The 15,452-nt window shown below is 38.5% G+C and overlaps 1 protein-coding gene across 1 annotated transcript; it reads left to right on the top strand.

The window, feature by feature from the left end:
• The first annotated feature begins 967 nt into the window (after nucleotides 1-967).
• On the top strand, nucleotides 968-9,918 carry LOC103705690 (isopentenyl-diphosphate Delta-isomerase I). The gene is made up of 6 exons (XM_039129994.2): nucleotides 968-1,146; nucleotides 5,584-5,639; nucleotides 6,896-6,987; nucleotides 9,067-9,169; nucleotides 9,260-9,397; nucleotides 9,481-9,918. The coding sequence occupies exons 1-6, from the start codon at nucleotides 1,058-1,060 to the stop codon at nucleotides 9,732-9,734; spliced, it is 732 nt and encodes a 243-aa protein (XP_038985922.1). The 5' UTR covers nucleotides 968-1,057; the 3' UTR covers nucleotides 9,735-9,918.
• The last annotated feature ends 5,534 nt before the right edge of the window (nucleotides 9,919-15,452 follow it).

Raw genomic sequence — 15,452 nt, 5'->3', positions numbered from 1 at the left:
TTTAAATTGTTCTGCTGCATATTGATGATATTGTGTTGAGATGACTTACATGCTCGTGGAGAAAGCTTCCTATGAGTGTGCGGCGGTTGTTGCGACTTTCGGCTCACGATCTCGAATTAGGGGCACGACATCTACTCGAGTTGGAGGCGTGACATCTACAACTCGATTAAAATCACTGCCGAATCAAATGGGTTTTAACCAAGGCGGTCTTAGTTTGGTATGAACGAGAAACTTTGGCTAATGGTGCATGGGCATAAATAAAATATGATATGGAGCCAATGTTGGCTCTAATAATATGGAAGAGATGCAAAATAGCCGGAAGGTGTTTGAGAGGAAAGGATTGTTATTTTGTTCATGCCTCTTTATATCAAGTATTTATAAACCAAAAGATAAGGTTACAATCCTTATCAACAAGAGAGAATGATACGAGTTTATCTATATCCAAAGTTCATTTTGACTTGACCGATCAAAATAAGATAAGTGTATGCAATATAAGTATAAGCACGTATAAACTTCCATTTAAATATATTCAGGATTAAAAATTAAATATTAATAGTGTAATAAATGCTAAATGTTGAAAGGGACCTATTTATAATTTATACTAAATGAATATTTTTTTCAGAATAAAATATAAAAATAAGTAACTTCTATTTCAACCGTTCCGTCTAGAGAGTTTGATCTATACTTTGTTTTAGCTAAAAAGAAAATTCTCAAAATCTAATTTTTATTCTTGCCTAATATCTATATTTCAATTTTGATTTTATTCACAAACCAAATAGATTTTCTCTTAATATTAGCAGGTGTTAAGTTCCCTTCATAATAATTTACTCCATATGCTGTCCTCGGTGATGGTGACGAATCGCCATGCCCATGTCCACGTTCTCCGCCTCTCTCGTTGGAGCCATGCCTGCTGCTCGAGGGCGAGTGGCAGCAGCGGGGGCCACTCCATTTATATCTCCACCGGTCCCAATGAGAGCCACCCTTTTCACTCTCTCCCCTCTGCCCTTGCTGTTGTGCCCTTTTCCGCATCTGCTTTCTCTCTCGATTCCTCTTTCCCATGGCAAAAGAAGAGGCTACCGCTGCAACCGCTGCCATCAACGATGCAGCCATGGACGCCGTCCAGAGGCGCCTCATGTTCGAAGATGAGTAAGCCCCTCGGTTTCTAACTCTTACTCTCATTTTATTTTCTTGCTTTCCCCTTCATTTCCTTGATCTGTCTTAACATTAGACTCTCCTATTTGCCAGGTAGTGGCCTTGGCTAAACAAGACTGCTGTAACAATTTTAGAGCTTTGATCTAGTATTATATTCTCAATTCTTTGTAGGGCCTTCAAGTTTGAGTCATGATCCGTATCTTATTCCTTATTTGATAGGAAAAGACTTGGATGTTGTCGATGATTATATGTGGCTATACTATAGTTGCGCTGAATCGGGTTTTTTGTTGATTGGTGGTGATAAACTACTTTAAATGGATTATTCCAATTCCAATTGTCTGCATGTTGTGCGAAAGATTGGATCTTGCATGTAGTTTTGCGAGGATGTCTTTAGAACCTATTTTAGCATCCATAAGTTTGATTACTGAGGTTAATTTCAATGTTCTGGTAATCTGTCACAAGATCACACATTTCTTTTAGTTTTTTCTTTTTTGTCATTTTTGCCTCGATCATTGTGGTTTCAGAACTTGTTGGCCCAAGTCTAAATTTTCATCGAGTTAGTTTAAATTGCCAAAAAGCCAACCATAAGTTTGTATGGATTAAATTGTAAAAAAATTGCCCATATACTATTATTAGGTCTTGGCTATTGGAATTGGATTAGTGGACCACATGAGTCTATAGAATTGGTGGATCAGTCCCACCTTGACATTTGTTTTCAGAATAAACACACACAATGACATCTCTATTTGTTATATTCATACATTCAAATACCCTCGATTCCTACAAGTTTTGCCTAAGCCACGATAGCCAAGTGGATATTGGGATCAGTGTTGGCAACACTATGGGAAGATGTCTAACATCTTTTGTTAGGCCCTTTGCAATGGGCTTTTGGTCCAACAACTAATATAAAAACAGCACCGTACACATCACAGAACATGACATTTTGTAGTTCTATGCTATATTTGTAACTGTTGTGATGTTTCAGATTAAGAATACAGACAACAATTATACATTAGAAGAGTCTAGACCTATGCTTGTGTACGTGAAATCCGTGTACATGCATTGTGCTCCATGGAGACCTCCCTTTTAAGGTGGCTCCTCATCTAATTCATGCTGGTCTTTTAGTGATTAGATAATGACAGTTGGACTTTTTTATTTGACCAAAAGATGAGTATCATTGGTTCTATATTTTCCCCTTTGTTTGTATGATCAAGTCTAAAATAGTTGTAGTTCGTAGAAACTAGTTATCTGAATTTCTAACTTTCTTGGAAAAAAAATATCCTGTAACCTTTTCATCATAATTGCTAATCGGAATTGTATGTTGCACTTATCCCTTCCTATTATCATTCTCATTGCTGAGACATGTTTTTACGAGGTATGGATCATAGGTTAGAAATAATTGATACTAGGCTATATAGGGTAGGGATTATATAAGGTAGGATGTTGTCATGTGAGGACCGTCCTGGCGTATATTTAGTCTCACATTGGTTGTGCACTAGGCATATCTTGGATACTTATGCAAAGCCAAGGAAACCAAATAACACCTTTTGGTTAGCCTTTTTGGATGAGGTCCCAGGTCATTAGAAATGGTATCAAAGCAGACCCTGCCTGTGACCCATGTGGACTAGGGGTACTGTAGCACGGGCCCATTTGGGCCTACCATGGATTGATCGTAGTATTTGTGATTGGATTTGTGGTACTTATGAATGGATTTGAATAGACTTGGATCCTTAGCTTGATGAGGATGTCAAGGCTTAAACGAGGGGAGCATGAAAGGACATATGCAGGCGTATATTTGGTCTCACATTGGCTATGCATTGGGTGGATCATGGGTACATATACAGGGTCAACCAATCCAAATAATATCTTCTAGCTAGTCTTTTTAGGTGAGGCCCTAGGTTGTTACGATTCTCGCTGCATAGATTTGTTTTAATAAAACTTGGATCATAGACTAGAAATAATTGATTTTAGGCTATATAGGGTAGGGATGATATACATTAGAAAATTTAAGGTGTTGAAGAAAATCTAGGGAATATATTCCCTTATATACACTTTGATCCACAAATAAAATTCTGACCTATCTGTCATATAGGATAGCAAGGGCATTGTTCTTGATAAATGCCTTGGGGCATCCATTTATAGCTATTTTTCTTTCTTTTATATTTTTTAAGTTCTATTTAAGAATCTGAATCTGGGTATCGTTGTAGTGACATTTTCTTTTGTCATAATTCCTGACTATTCCTTTTTCCTCCCTCCTTTTAACAAGCAATTTTTGACTTTGGTTTATTATACAAATGTTCTCTTTTTTCTCCCTAATTTTGTTGTTTTCTTTGCTAAATCAGTCAAGACTTCTGGTGTTCAGGAATTTAGCAGTAAATTGTATGGAGTTGCTTGCCTTTCTTCGAGGCTGCCCTAGACCTGATATATATGTCATTGTTACTGCTAATAATAGTTTGATACATTGGCATCTATTCCTAGTTTCCAACTGTCGTTTCAAGTGTCATGTTTTCATACCATGTTGTAGACAAAACATGGCAGCAGTTTGTATGCCTTCTTATACCCACAAAGTCGGTTTTGGATTAGGTCATGATGACAAAAAATCTTGTTCATCAAAAGATTTGGAAAATAATGAGATGTGATGATGTTTTAAATTTTTCAAAATAACAAAGGAAAGAAAGTGATAGAATGATTGCGTTTTTTTCAAAAAAAGGAAATAGAACCATTCAGACAAAAGGATAGGATACTGTAAATTTTACAAAATCATGAATATAGCAAAATCTGCATTGATTATCATGAATTAATTTATCAAGCCACACTTAAGTTATAAATGAGGGTCATGAATTACAAAATGTGCAAGTTACAAGGAAATATATAATAACTTCAAATTATCCCATTAAGGTAAACTCATGACTGTTTACTGCTGGGCTTATGCTATACAATTTGGATCAGCTATCGTTGGAATAGATATATGTGAATGTATGAGATTATAGGAGAATGTGAGAGAAACGTTTACAAGAAAGTGACAAGGTAATTCAAAACTATTTTGTATCAATTCTAGAAAAAACTGAACTATTTAGACTTTAGTCCATATGTTAACAGATTAAAAAGAGGATTATACCCAAAATTTTGATAAAACTTATGACAAATTACCAATTGTGATCATGGAAATGAAGGGATAGAAGTTGCAGATGAGATATAGGGAACGTTAAAACTTAAAAGTATGTACCACAATTTGTTCACATGAGAGCTTGTCCTGGAAACACTTTACCCCTGGTCCACGTAGTTGTGAATGATAATGTTGATTGCATTGTTTGTTTAATTGGACAAAAATGAGGACAATGTGATATGTATACCGGTTCTAATACAATCTTAGTTGCTAGTTGCAAATCTGTCGTATATCTTGGTTTGGCCATCTTAGGGATTCACGTTTGTGGCAATTGATAATATAGGAAACATATGTATGAATATGATTATTGAGGATTACTGTTAACTTGCTAAATACATGAATATTTTGGTTACAAAGTGGGCTGCAACCAAGCGGATGCACTCTCTCCTCCAGATGGAGGAGGAGATTGTTCAAAACTCTAGAGGTGTTTTCGAAGAGTTGGATGTGGTTAGCTACTACATTATGTATTTGAAATGATTGGTTGCACCAAGGGTGCCAACTAGCCAAGTTTATAAAGTCTCTTTTGTTAGTATAGGTGACCCAGATTCGGTCCTGCCGTCACTACAATATGGGGCCAGACTCCCACCCGTCTTAGTTCTCAAATGGGAAAAAAGAAAGTGAGACATAAATGGTTGGTGGCACTCCCACTATTGTTGTTAGATGAGGAAAACATGGATAACTTACTAAAGGTACATTATCTTAGTTATTGAGCATAAGAACTTGCTCCACTTACAAACCTGCATACTATTGAAGTATGCCTCGGTCAATCTATAGCACATATGAAAATGTTTGCTATCATTAGATGTCATAAAGTTGGCAGTATTGTGAATTGTTAACATCTGCAACCAGCCATAGTTTCAAATGTTAAAGTTGAATTTCTTGCTTGGATCAAAATACTTGGTTGACTCATGATATGATGATCCCGCTTTTTGAAAATTTCACATCACAAGCTCCATCTTCTTGGACTAGTGTTTTGGGTTCGTCCTCCTTATTATCAAGTTATTCTCTGTTCATGCATTTTCATCATGTTATTGAACTTTTAAATCTTTCTTAAATTTGCATGACTTATAAGTAGACACATCTGTTGTGGATTTTTGTTCAAAGAGCTAGGATTCTAGTACTAATAAGTGGATTTGAAGTTACAAGTTCATTAAGACTTTGTCTATAGGAGGCTAAGTTCTTTATGGCATTATTTTTCCCTTAACCTTTATTACTGACTTCAACCTTCATGGAAGAATTAAAGCGCGGCTTCCAATGATGTACAGGTGTATCTTGGTGGATGAGCATGACAATGTTATTGGGCATGATTCGAAATACAATTGTAAGAAGCAAAGATCCCTAAAAGCCTGTGATGCTTGTATGACATTATATTTCATGCACTAAATAGTATACTCTTTCAGATTTAGTTCTTGATGCTACAAATATGATATCTGTTTAATTAGGCCAAGAGATATATGGAATATCCTTTCTTTCCACTGTTTTTGGATCCTTTAATGCTTTCCATGTTCTTATCCTTCATGATCTTAATGCACTCATTTCCTTTTAAAGTTCATTGAATTTGAGCTATGCTGCTTCTGGCATTGCAATTTTATTTCGAAGATTGTTTTGGTTTTTCATGCTTACATGCAATATTTGTTGTCATGGTCTTGTTAAGTGAGTGAAAAGTGCTCTATCTTTTTAATGTATAAAATTGCAGTTTATAGTAAATAATTTTAGAATAATATAAATATAATCCTTTGTTCCTTTTCAGTAGCCAAATTCTTCCAAATGGGAAGTTTTCTTGCCACCTTTGTCCATTGGTTCTCCTTGATCTCCTTGTTAAACTTGATTATGAGAAATTCTCATAACTTCGGCTAGTTATAACCCATGTTATACAAGTAATGGCGACAAGACCTCGAGCTTAGCCTGAACTAATCTTCAAAACTTGTTATTAGCAAGAGCATGTTAGTTAATTGTTGGGAATTGGTTTAAATCATACTGATCTGACCGTTCCATGAACTGTGCTTGGTTTACGAATTAGAAAGGTTGGACCAACCTAACCAATCAATGAACTGTGCTTGGTTTAGCAACAGATTAGTAACCCGTTAGGTAATTATTGTTCAATTATATTTGAAGCCAGCACTTAAATATGTGGATGAGATTCTTTACCAAATTATATCTTTTATGCTCTGCTTTTCTGAGGACCGACCTTGCTAAAACAATATAATTATATCTTTTAAGCTGTTAGCTAATTACATTCCTAAAACAAGACATTCATCCTATAAAGGTTGAACATATTCAATATGATGCAGAATACTTTTCTGCATGCATATGTACTATAAAGTTCTGTAGATTCATGAATTTTACAGCATAATGCGATTTGTTGTTCAAACACATTCGATTTGATGAACGGATTGAGAACCAACATTCTGAATTATTTACTTTACAATCTAGCATATGTTTCTCATATGATGTTTATCTTAATTATTATTTTCATTAAAACTATTTTTTTAAATTCCTTGAGGTTTACACATTAAATATTTAAGGACAGATTATTTAGTTGTTGATTGGTCCCTGAACCCTCTTTCTATTGTGTAGGCCATCTGATGGAGAAAATAGAATCCGAGAATCTGCTCCACAGGGCCTTCAGTGTTTTTCTCTTCAACTCAAATTATGAATTGCTACTCCAGGTATGTGATTTATAGGATTAAAGGCAAAAAAAACTACCTTTAAACATGTTGTTATGTATCAATTTGAATAAGATCCGATCATATTGAAATGATTTTTTCATCCTTGTTCAGTTTAGATGATTGTTAGCAGTGTTTCCTATGTTCAATATCAAATAGTGTTTCTGGAACATCAATTTTTCAATTACATCATTCTAGTCTTACTTGAGGAAGACATTTGTTTTGTGATGTAAAACTTACTTAGGACCGGCTAACCCATGTTCAAGTGCCATGCACACAGAACCTTTTCCTCGAGGGCCTCCCCTATCGCTTAGGATCGGCTAACCCACACGCGGGCGTCATCCACATGGAACCTTTCCCGTTATGGGCCTCCCTCATCTCTTAGCATTGGCTAGCCCGTGTGCAAGTGCTGTCCACATGGAACCTTTCCCCTCATGGGCCTCCCCCATCTCTTAGGATCGGCTAGCCCATGTGCAAGTATCATTCACATGGAACCTTCCCCTTACAGGCCTCCCCTATCTCTTAGGATGTAAAACTTACTTATGAAATATTTTATGTAAGATTCATGGCTACCCTGCTTGAGACCTTAGAGTTACTCTTTTCAAATCTTTCTTGATTTCCAAATGTTCAAATCTAGGCTTGTCCAAGTAGATTCAGGCTTAGAATATTGGAGTTTGCTTGTTTTCGACATACTAGATATGCATGGCCCTAACCTGGCCTGACCGAGCCGTGGATGTGTGAACTATCATTCTTATTGGCAATTTGTTCATTCGTGTTGAATCCATTTGCCCATTAATGGCACACTTCTACATGGACTACCTTTTTCTGGATGTTGCAGTTTAAAGAATTGCATATTTCAGGGATTTATGAGATGATAAAAGAATAAACATCAAGATTTTTAGTCAATCTATGTGTGATCTTAATCTAGTATGGCATAACAGAAGATGAAGAGGTGTCAGACGTTGGTGTGAGATGGAAACAATATTCTGAAGTAACTTTAGACCCAGGCAGAATACCCTGGTGAACCATGGGCAAAAAAAACCCACAAGAAAACTTTGACAGAAAACTAAATTTTAAGCAGAACGTTTCTTCGCATGTTGATCCCACAAAATTTTGATGTGTGAAATAAGTCAGAATTTGATTGAGAGCGTCCATGGGTCTTGCAACAAAGCCATTTTGTTTGGAACCAAAAAGGTCACAAGGCTGACAGTTGCATGGACATTTTTGGCTTTGTCATGACTATTGAGATACTCAGTTTTGCTTATATGTTATCTTCAGAATGAAAATTCAGTTTTTTTTTATATATATAATAGCAACCTGAAGGTGTACTTTATATGAATGTCATTGTACGAAATCTTGATTTATGATTTAAGCACAAGTCTTGAGTTTTTTTGGTAAGAAATATTCTTTTCATGATCCTTCCACCTTTATGGATAATTTGTTCTAATAAATGTAAAGTCAAACTCTGTTTTGTCTTTCTGATATTACTCTGGGAATCAGTTTAATGAAACTCATGCTGTTTTTTCTCTTTTGATTTTTATGCTGGCAGCTAGTTTGATGAAACTCATGATGTTATCTTTGATTGTTAGCTCTTGTTGAAGTTCAATGTTTGTGTTGCTGCTTTTAAAATGGATTCTACTTTGCCACTTTTGTGATCAGAACTACCTTTACTTGAGAACTGAAAGTACAATATATCTTGTATTTTTTTTCCTTACCTTTCATCTCGCTCTGCTATATATGTGTTGCGAAAAGGTCAGTCTTGTTCGCTGGAACTTTCTGTTTGTTAGTTTGAGGAAAGTTGCAGTTTTCTTTGGCAAGCTAGGCATGGAGCATATCTGGTTAGTTTTGGTTAGCTCATTTAAAAGACATCCCTGATAAAGTTGTATCGATATCATTTACAATATGCAACTTACTGCATCTCATTTGTTTGGCTTAATTGTTTTGTTGTTTGGTTGATGTTGACCAGCCATGACTTTCTATTATATTTTAAACTATTGTGTAAACTGGTTCTTATTTCTTATGTCATCACCTGGCTAATTTTTTTTGTATTCATAGATGCCTCAGTTTTTTTTTTTTTGACAGCAAAGGTCTGCAACAAAGGTTACTTTTCCTTTAGTGTGGACAAATACCTGCTGCAGTCATCCTCTTTATCGTGATTCAGAGCTTACAGAAGAGAACTTCCTTGGTCTGTCATGTTGGCAGTATAACCGAGCTAGTCTTCTCTGCTTTATGCTTTGGAGTACTTGGTAATAAAATTTCACTGTTTCTGAAACAGGAGTCAGAAACGCTGCACAAAGGAAATTATTGGATGAATTGGGCATACCTCCTGAAGAGTTGCCTGTTGATCAGTTCATTCCTCTTGGACGCATGCTATACAAGGCCCCATCTGATGGAAAGTGGGGGGAACATGAGCGTATGTCCTTGCACATGACTTGTTCCATTAGCTCTATGCTTAAATATCTGTATTTCTAACTGGATCAGATTTTCTCATGCCAGTTGATTATCTGCTCTTCATTGTTCGTGATGTTAACTTGCATCCAAACCCCGATGAAGTTGCTGATGTGAAGTATGTCAATCGGGATCAATTGAAAGAACTGCTCAGGAAAGCAGAAACCGGTGAAGATGGGGCAAAACTGTCCCCTTGGTTCAGGCTGGTTGTGGATAATTTCCTGCTTAAATGGTGGGATCATGTTGAAAAGGGGAGACTTCAGGAGGCAGCTGACATGAAGACCATTCATAAGCTGACATAAAAGCAGTATTGCTGGTGTCTGACGTTGGTTTAATTAAGGAAGCTACTCCTGCATAATGTTTTCGCTTATGACTTTTACTATGATATATGCTAAAATAAGAATTAACTCAAGGTATTCTGTTATGGATTTGTGATGTTAGATTTCATGGTGGTGTTTTTAGATTTAGTGAGAGACCTATACAACATGATTGGCTGTCATGTATGCGCTAGCTTTTTGATGTGGCATATGATTTTGTGCTTTCTGTATCCTCTCATGTTCTCGATCTTTTATTCAAGACCCTCCTTTTTTTTCCCTTCTTTCCTCTGAGATTGATAGTGGGAGTGTCACATTCAGTTTCAAAACCTGAAAACTCTCCCCAGTGCTTGCACTGGGGAGAGGGGTGGCAACAACCAGATAAACTCTGTTTGGCCTGTTATCAAAAGAACTTATCTAGTCTGAAGAAGTTTGCCCGGCACATATCACAATGAAATAGATCCATCCAAACAATAATTTGAATTTTTCAATGGCACTGATATGGTTCTTTTCATTTGATAGTTCCCTCTTACTAGCCATCTAATAACTCCGTGACTTGTCTGCTTTTTGGTGCTTCAATTCTGTGTTCATCCTAGTTACTAATCCAATCGAAATAGCACAAAGAAATGTCTGTTTGTGTATAAATAGCTGTCAATGGAGATCAAGGAGTCTACTCTAAGTAGTTTTTGGTGGTGTTTGGTCCATGTGATGCATGTGATTAAATAGAGAGAAGGGAATGCTCGGGGTGGATTGAACCTTGTTTGAATGCTGCAGGATCTTATTGGTCCAATAAGATTTCCCCACAGGATACCTCTTCATAAATTTATGGTGGAAACTAGGGTGGTCAAAAGCGAGTGTGGGAGCCTGAGAAGCATCTCATTCCTTGTTTTGGTTCCCTGTTCCAAGATGTACCATCTCTAACACTGAAGATTAGTTGACTGTCCTGTAACTCAATCTCTTTTAACCACTGTAGCTTTCATTATATGTTCAACCAATAAGATCTTCCGGCATCCAAACAGATCTGAAAAAGATTATAATTTCCCTTATATATTACTACTGTTACCTGTGAAAGGCAGCATGGGACCCATATAGAATCATGCATTTGGAGTCTTGTATTCAATAACAACCAGGAAGGAGTGCTCTCCAAGGATAAAAGAGGCACAGAAGAACTTTTGGAATGAGAAGAAAACGTAGAGTTGAACCATACTGGGGGAGACGCATGGTCCACCTTTATAGTTTGTGGCATAGAAGAGTAGTTTTGGAATGAAAAGAAAAGGTGGACTTGAACCCCTTGTGGTGAAGATATATGGTCACATCCTGACAATTAATTTATCACATACATATATATACTTGAATGTTAGCATCTAACTAGAGGTGAGTTGCATACTGTAGGGTTCCCATCACAAGAATAAAAGGAGATACTTAGTACCCCTGCATTTTGGATTGGCTTCCAAGCAAGTATATTAAGAACCTACTATGAGTGCTGCACCTACTTAGAAGCTAATTTGCTAACTTAGCCAAATAATCTGGTGTTATATGCACGCGCGCGCACACAATGGAGGGAACATCTCTCCATAACCATTCAAATCTCGGTACGACAATATTTGAATCTAAATCTTCACATTACCAACTTGGTAAGCTTGCATCTTTTGCTTTCCCACATATGAATTAACAGCTTGTTGACCACTTATCATAAATTCATACCTAAGTATTAGTGCAAGCTGCCATTGATTTTTGAAAAATGATATTCTTTATGCTATTATTATTATTATGCTTCGAGTTCTATATCTTAATATTTTTTGAATACAATTCTGCTTACTGGCCCATGAGTTTTTAGTCTTCAATATATTGAAACTGGTAGAACTACATGTGAGTCATGTTTACTAAGCTTCAAAACAAGAAGACCAATTAATCACCTTATCTATAGCATTAGACGTTACTACGAGATGAAACTCCTAAATTAAGACACGAATGGCTACATCAGCATTGGATACGCATCTGCGATACATAAAATTTTTAAGTTACGTCATATAAAATTTCAAATATGTTTGGCTCTAATTCATGGAATGCGGGTAAATGAGAATGTTCAATGAAATTTTATTCGTTTAAATTCTAAAGCAATTTGTTTATATTGTTCTCTCAAATGTTTGAAAATATTTATGTACTTCCTAATTACCTGATTTATCTAAAAAATTTGAACCATGCCACTAGCAAACCTTGCACACTACATGAATTGCCTCCCTGTAGACATGTGTGGTTGTGTAGGAACCACACTCTTCCAGTAGTCTGCAGATGCCGTGGAGCATCAGTCTTCCCTTCGCAGCACCTCTCCGACCCCTGATCCACTCGATCACCACGGCCGAGACACCCTCAAGGAGGAGACAGTCGGCACCTAAGACGCGCCTCGCGAAAGTGATACCCTTCCAAGCAGCTCTGAGCTCGGCACAGACGGCAGTCGTGTCGAAGATGCACCTACCTCCGGCCGCCACCAGTCTGGCTCTATGGTCTCTGATGATGAAGTTTATGCCACCACATCTCCCATTATTACCGACGCTACTATCAAAGTTTACCTTGAGATAAACCAGGGGTGGAGATACCCAGGAGACGAGCACAAACCTCGCCGCTGCAAGAGCAGACTGGGGGCCCCATATTTCTCCAGCCATCATCACACTTCCAAACCCTTTTTCCTATTGCTGCAAAGCAATCCATTGTTCCACCAAACCAAATAATATTATTCCAGCGCGGAAGAAATTATCGTCGAGAGGATGGTGATAATCCATGTCGACAACCAAGTGGATGTTTGCTCACCAAGAAAACTCTGATAGACATGCGATTGCCATCTTCACTAATGTTATCATGAACTACGCTTTTGTGGCTACAGTACTTTATCATATGTGAAGTGATTGATTAAAACCCCGTTTGATTTTGATGAGCTCAAAGCATTTGAGTATATCTTGTGATTACTAATGAATTCAATTAAGTGTTTCAGTGAAAATCCTGTCTAAGTGTCTCTAGACTTGGTTCATAGTATTTTGGATAAGTTAAGAAGTCTGCATGAACCAATGTCTGAGACTCGAGTCGACTCCCGAGTTTCACGAGTCGACTCCAAGCGTATCAAGGTCACTGGCACGAGCTCGAGTCGACTCCAGATCAGTACGAGCCGACTCCGACTGAAAACAGACAGAAGGACAGAAGAGCAGTTTTCGGGTCTGAGATTCGAGTCGACTCCAGTGGAACGCGAGTCGACTCCCAGCGGTGCACAAAGAAAAAGTCAGAGAGCGTTTTATGGACTCTGAGATTCGAGTCGACTCCCGCAGTACGCGAGTCGACTCCGAGACTGTGCGACCATCGACAGACAGAAGACCATGTTACTGCTTCTGAGATTCGAGTCGACTCCCAGACAGCTCGAGTCGACTCCAAGACAAGCTTCACGTCAAAAGGCAGAAGACCAACTTTCGGAAACTGAGAGTCGAGTCGACTCCAAGGAAGTTCGAGTCGACCCCAAGACTGGATGAGCCAAAAGACAGAGAATCGGGAGTTCGAGCTCTGAGATTCGAGTCGACTCCCAGGACAGTCGAGTCGACTCGAGAGGACAAAATTCAAATTTGGATCCACGGACTTCAGTGGATGAGCCGACTCCAAAATTGCCAGGTCAGCTTCAGAAGTTGGCGAGTCGACTCCAGGTCAAGACGAGTCGACTCCCAGTCAAGACGGCAACTTTAATTCAAACTTGGAACAGTTGCCGAGTCGACTCCGGAAAAGCTCGAGTCGACTCCTGCTACAGCCGAGTCGACTCCTGATCGCGCGAGTCGACTCCAACCCACCAACGGTCACATTGTCAGGCTGCGCAGAGTGTGCAGAACGGCCAGAAAAAGTAGAGTAACGGCTAGTTTCCGTGGGGGTTGGCTTAAATAGCCACAGAAGACTGTAGCAAGGCAGAGAATAGAGATTCCACTCCAAGCATTCAAGTTTCCAAGCTCTCCAAGTGCTCTTCAACGAGAAAAAGGGAAGAACTGCATTTACTGCTTCAACAACTTCTTCCCAGCATTCAAAGCTTCCTCCTCCTGCATTCAAGTCGGCCACTCCCTCAAGAGGAGACCGGAGTTCCAGAAGCCATACCTCTTCACCAATTTAAAAGCATTTGAGGGCTTCTAAACTCCTTTACGTTTATATTGTTTAAATCTGCTTATTGAGAAGCTATTTTCTGTTTTCTTCTATTTCTTGTATGTACTTGATTCAATCGGGGGATTGAATCAAGGGGATCAAGGTTGGTTGGTGAGCCAAGTTAAAACCAACGTGTGTAAGGGTTTGATTGTGAGCCCGAGAAAATAATCGGGGTTGGTTCTAGTCGGTGAGCCTGGAAAAACCGACCGAGTTCGTTGTGAGCTCGTAAAACAACAAGTTTGGTTGTGAGCTTGCAAAACAACCGGCTGTAATCCAAGGGGGTTATAGTGAAATACCCAAGTGAGACTTGGGGAGCGGACGTAGGAGCAAGGGTTAGCTCCGAACCACTATAAACCTTGTGTTTGTGTTTGATTGGCTCTTTTCCTCTTCCTCACTCATTACTCACAGCACTTAGGTTTAATTAAATAACTTGCTCTAGATTTAATTAATCATCCTTAACGTTTTAATTAGCCAAATTATTTTAAAAACCCAATTCACCCCCCCCTCTTGGGTTGTCTATCTGGGCAACAAGTGGTATCAGAGCCAAAAACTCTTCCACTCAAGAGTTAAAAGATCAAAATGACAACCCCATTTGGATCTTCTCACATTGAGGGTCAGTCCACCCAAAGACCCCCTTTCTTTAATGGATCCGATTACTCATACTGGAAGGCTAGGATGAGAATATTCATCCAAGCCCAAGACTATGAGATGTGGACCATTGTAGTAAATGGTCCATACATCCCATCCACACTTGTAGAGGGTGTTAAGGTACCCAAACTAGAAATGGATTGGGATGAGCATGATATTAGGAAGGCACAATTAAACTCTAAAGCCATGAATGTGTTTTATTGTGCCTTGGACCGAAATGAATTCAATAGGATCTCTACTTGCAACTCTGCAAAAGAGATCTGGGATAGACTTGAAGTGACCCATGAGGGCACGAATCAAGTCAAGGAATCCAAAATAAACATCTTGGTTCATAAATATGAACTATTTAAAATGGATTCAAATGAAACAATCACAAGCATGTTCACTAGGTTTACAGATATTGTCAATGGCCTAAAAAGCCTTGGCAAGAACTATACTAACAGTGAACTTGTCAGGAAAATCCTTCGGTGTCTACCAAGGTCATGGGAAGCCAAAGTGACGGCAATCCAAGAAGCTAAAGACTTGAACAAGCTTCCACTTGAAGAGCTCCTTGGATCCCTGATGACGCATGAGCTTACCATGAAACAACACAACGAGGAAGAGTCCTCGCATAAGAAAAAGGTAATCGCTTTAAAATCTACTTCTTCTAACAAGGATTTGTCTTGCAGCAGCAGCAGTGAAGAAGAAGAAGATGAGGAAGATGGTGGTGAGGCTCTTCTTGTGCGCAAGTTTAAAAAATTCATCAACCACAAGAAGTCCTACCATCAAAGGAGAGGCCCCTCAATTTCCTACCGCAAGGACAAAGGTAAGGAGAGGGAAGGTGAGGGGATCGGGTGCTATGAGTGCAAAAAGCCGGGGCACATCCGAGCTGAGTGTCCCCTACTAAAGAAGGGA

This window comes from Phoenix dactylifera, chromosome 12 (genome assembly GCF_051530095.1).
Source record: "Phoenix dactylifera cultivar Ajwa chromosome 12, Ajwa_hap1_PhDact_Kaust_v1.1, whole genome shotgun sequence".
Classification (NCBI taxonomy): domain Eukaryota; kingdom Viridiplantae; phylum Streptophyta; class Magnoliopsida; order Arecales; family Arecaceae; genus Phoenix; species Phoenix dactylifera.
This window is presented reverse-complemented; position numbering and strand designations above follow the sequence as displayed.

Coding starts and splice junctions, on each gene's coding strand:
- LOC103705690 (XM_039129994.2), top strand. CDS start 1,058: ATGGCAAAAGAAGAGGCTACCGCTGCAACCGCTGCCATCAACGATGCA. Junction 1,147..5,583: donor CGCCTCATGTTCGAAGATGA/GTAAGCCCCTCG, acceptor AATGATGTACAG/GTGTATCTTGGTGGATGAGC. Junction 9,170..9,259: donor TACAGAAGAGAACTTCCTTG/GTCTGTCATGTT, acceptor TTTCTGAAACAG/GAGTCAGAAACGCTGCACAA.